General features: G+C 38.8%; 1 protein-coding gene across 1 annotated transcript; it reads left to right on the top strand.

Annotated features, from left to right (window-relative positions):
- The first annotated feature begins 680 nt into the window (after positions 1-680).
- On the top strand, positions 681-3938 carry LOC138868652 (uncharacterized). The gene is made up of 4 exons (XM_070146216.1): positions 681-687; positions 800-1710; positions 2452-2610; positions 3753-3938. Exons 1-4 carry the CDS (start codon positions 681-683, stop codon positions 3936-3938), a joined length of 1263 nt encoding a protein of 420 aa, XP_070002317.1.

Raw genomic sequence — 3938 nt, 5'->3', positions numbered from 1 at the left:
ACATACGGAGAAGTTAAACGTGAATAGGGAGCAAAATAGCAACACTTTTTGCAAGCAGTTCGTGTGTAATTCAAGTGTGCAAACCTGAAGCTTCTTGAACGAGATAGAAGAACCAGTTCCGTTGTATTTATTCTTATTCTAGTTCAATTATAGTAGGTGGTTTAAAGTTGTACCTTTTCATCTTTCATAGAAGCATTTGTAAAAGGTACTTTGAGTGTTCAAGTTATAGGCTAACTTGAAGGTGTCGCAACAGCTGAGGCTGTGTGCTACACAGAGATTAGAGTTAATCCTTAGGTTTACAAAGAGTTTTGCAAATGCTGTTTTGGCTTAGTGATTTTAGTGGATGTTTGGGAAAATCCTACTGAGTAGTAGGTCGTGGTTTTTTCACCTTTTGAGCCAGGTGTTTTTCCCATAAAACTCTTTGTGTTCTTTATTTTCTGTACTTTTAATTCCGCAACAGTAGCAGTTAGAACACCTAGAAGAACCAGGTTCTTCTAGATCGAAAAATTGGGTACCACACAAATCACCCCCTCTCCTCTTGTGTGGTATTGATGTTTAGAACATCAATTGGTATTAGAGGAGGTTATCCTTGAAGAGGCTAACACCTTAGGAAAAGATCAACATGAGTGCACCACCTGGGAACTGGGAAGGGCAATCCACTACCAGGCCTCCACTATCCAATGGACAGTACTACTGTTGGTGGAAGAACAGGATGAAGGATCACATCATAGGAGAAGACTATGAACTCTAGGACATAGTCACTGATGGTACTTTGGCAACTACAATAAAAATGAGGAAGGAGTGGTTGTGCCAAAGACAAGGGCTGACTGCACTGCTGAAGACCTAAAAAAGTGGGAGAAAAATGCTAAAGCCAAGAAATGGCTTGTGTGTGGACTAGGTCTAGATGAGTATAGTATTATACAAAGTTGTACTACTGCCAAGGAGATATGGGACACTTTGCAAGTGGCTCATGAAGGAACACCTCAAGTGAAAAGATCCAGAGGAATACTGTTGTATTCTCAATATGAGAATTTTACTATGAAGGAAGGAGAAACTATCCAAGAGATGTATACTAGGTTTACTACACTGACAAATGAACTTAAGTCCCTTAGAAGGATTATTATTGAAGAAGACAAGGTTGAGAAAATCCTGACAAGGGTTCTGCTAGTCTCATGGGAAAGTAAAATCACGGTCATTCAGGAATCCAAGAATATTGCTACTTTCAGACTGGATGAACTGATTGGAAATCTTACTGCTTATGAACTGAGAAGGCAAACCATGAAGATGGATACACCCAAGAAGGAGAGAAGCCTAGCTCTCAGAATTGCTGAAGGTTCAGATCTGGAAGATGATGAGATGGCTATGATCACTAGAGAATTCAAAAAGTACCTGATGAGAGGAAAGGGTTCTTCAAAAGGTACAACCTTCAACAAGTCAAGAGCTCCTAAGAAACAGACCAATGTGGGTTGCTACAAGTGTGGTAAGACTGATCACATGATCAAGAACTGCCCTCAATGGGAAATTGAGTGGAAGAAAGAAAGGGCTGAACGAAGGAACAGGAAGAAGGAACAGGTTCAACCAAAAAAGAACAAAGGTTCAACCAAGGCTATGGTTGCTGTTTGGGGAGAAATTTCATATGAAGATTCGGAAGATGAAGCTGAAGAAGAGCAAGCACTGATGGCCATCGGAGAATCAAATGATGAACAAGAGGTAAGTATCCTTCATCTCAAAAATAAGATTAAATTTTTGTCTAAAGAAAAGTTGGTTGAGCTACTACTAGACTTCATTGATGAGTCTGAGATAATTAACAATGAGAAAGAAGTCCTGTCTAGGGAATGTGTGATCCTAAAAGCAAAATGCAAAAGTCTAGAGTCTAGGGCTAATGAGAGTGATAACACAAATACTGAGTTGAAGAACCAGGTTCTTGAACTTGATAACAGTGTCCTAGAACTTAGGTCTGAAAACTTAAAACTGAAACTAGGAATAGGAAAGAAGAAAGTTGATCACACATATCTCACTCTATAAGAAAACTTGGGAAAAATGAAAGATGAATTGTATAAGAAAGATGAACTCATCAAAGTCCTAAAGGAAGATCTAGGAAAGGTGAAACATGAACTAGACAGAACTTGCAAGTGGAACAAGGCTTCTGATGCACTCTCTTGACTGCAAGAGCATCACAGTAGCAACAAAAGAGGACTTGGCTATGGGACTCTAGAAGCAAGTACCCCACTCTTCCTGAAAATAAAATCTGCACACATTGTGGCAAGGATGGCCATTACAAAAATGAATGTAATGCAAAAGAAAAGGCCAGTCAAAAGAACAATGTCTTTGTTCAAGAGAAAAACAAGCTGCCTGGGTGGGCAAGAAGGAATCTGATTCATCCTTTTGCCTATAGAAAGGGACCCAAACTAGTTTGGGTTCCTAAGACTAACCCCTGATTTCTTTTTGCAGGTCCAAGTGAAAAGGAGGATCCAAATATGGTATATGGATAGTGGCTGCTCAAAACATATGACTGGGAACAAGGACCAGTTCCTTTCACTTGAGGACTTAAAAGGAGGTAATATCTCCTTTGGTAATGGAAAGAAATGTGTGATCATTGGGGTTGGAAAGGTAGGCAAAATAGATTCTCATTCCATAGAGAATGTCTACCTGATATATGGCTTGAAATATAGCCTAATAAGTGTGTCACAATTGTGTGACAGAGGTAATTTTGTAGCTTTTACCTCTACCAAATGCTTTATGATTAACCTTACCACTAACAAGATTATTTTGCAGGGAAAAAGAGTTAACAATATTTACATTGTAGATTTTTCTACTCTCTCAGAAAATGAACTCACTTGCTTAAGTGTGTTGGTTAATGATCCCCTCCTGTGGCACAAAAGACTTGGTCATGCAAGTCTAAATCAGCTAAACAAATTTGTCTCTAAAGACTTGGTGATAGGGTTACCTAATATCAAGTTCAAGGAAGACAAAGTTTGTGAGGCATGTGCAAGGGGAAGTAGGTAAGATCATCCTTCAAAAGCAAGAAAATGGTAAGTACAACCAAGTCGTTGGAACTAGTCCATATGGATCTATGTGGTCCAATGAGAACCATGAGCAAAGGTGGAAAGAAATATGTAATGGTGCTTGTCGATGATTATTCTAGATTTACCTGGGTTCTATTTCTAACCTCCAAAGATGAAGCATTCGACATGTTTATTGCATTTGTTAGAAAAACTCAGAAATAATTAGGAAATCAACTTGCATCCATTAGGTCTGATCATGGAACTGAATTTGAAAATTCCAAGTTTGCTGAATTCTGTGATGAAAATGGTATAGATCATAATTACTCTGCCCCTAGGACCCCTCAACAAAATGGAGTAGTTGAAAGGAAGAATAGAACTCTAGAGGACATGGATAAAACCATGCTGCTTTCTAGTAAATTGCCCCACAGCTTCTGGGCAGAGGCCGTAAACACTGCATGTTACATAATCAATAGATGCATGACCAGATCTATGGTAGAGAAGACTCTCTATGAGTTACTTAAAGGGAGAAAACCAAACATATCCCATCTTAGGGAATTTGGCAAGTGCTATGTGCACAATAATGGAAAAGACTCCTTAGATAAGTTTGATCACAGAAGTGATGAGGGAGTATTCTTGGGATATTCTTCACATAGCAAAGCATATAAAGTGTTTAATAAAAGAACTCTGTGTGTAGAAGAAAGTGTACATGTAGTATTTGATAAAACTAACATTCTTTCTGAGAGACAGGAACATAAAGATGAAGCCATTGGATTGGTAAAGGAATTGACTGAATCCCCAACACAAGTCAAAGTGGCATCAAAAGAAGGAACATGTCCTTCAAATCAGAGCAACCTGACAGGGGGAACTAATCAAGGAGAAATTGAATCAAACCTCCTAGAGGAACTTGTTCATGAACCTGTTCCTCAGCAATAG

Source organism: Nicotiana sylvestris, chromosome 5 (genome assembly GCF_000393655.2).
Source record: "Nicotiana sylvestris chromosome 5, ASM39365v2, whole genome shotgun sequence".
NCBI lineage: Eukaryota > Viridiplantae > Streptophyta > Magnoliopsida > Solanales > Solanaceae > Nicotiana > Nicotiana sylvestris.
This window is presented reverse-complemented; position numbering and strand designations above follow the sequence as displayed.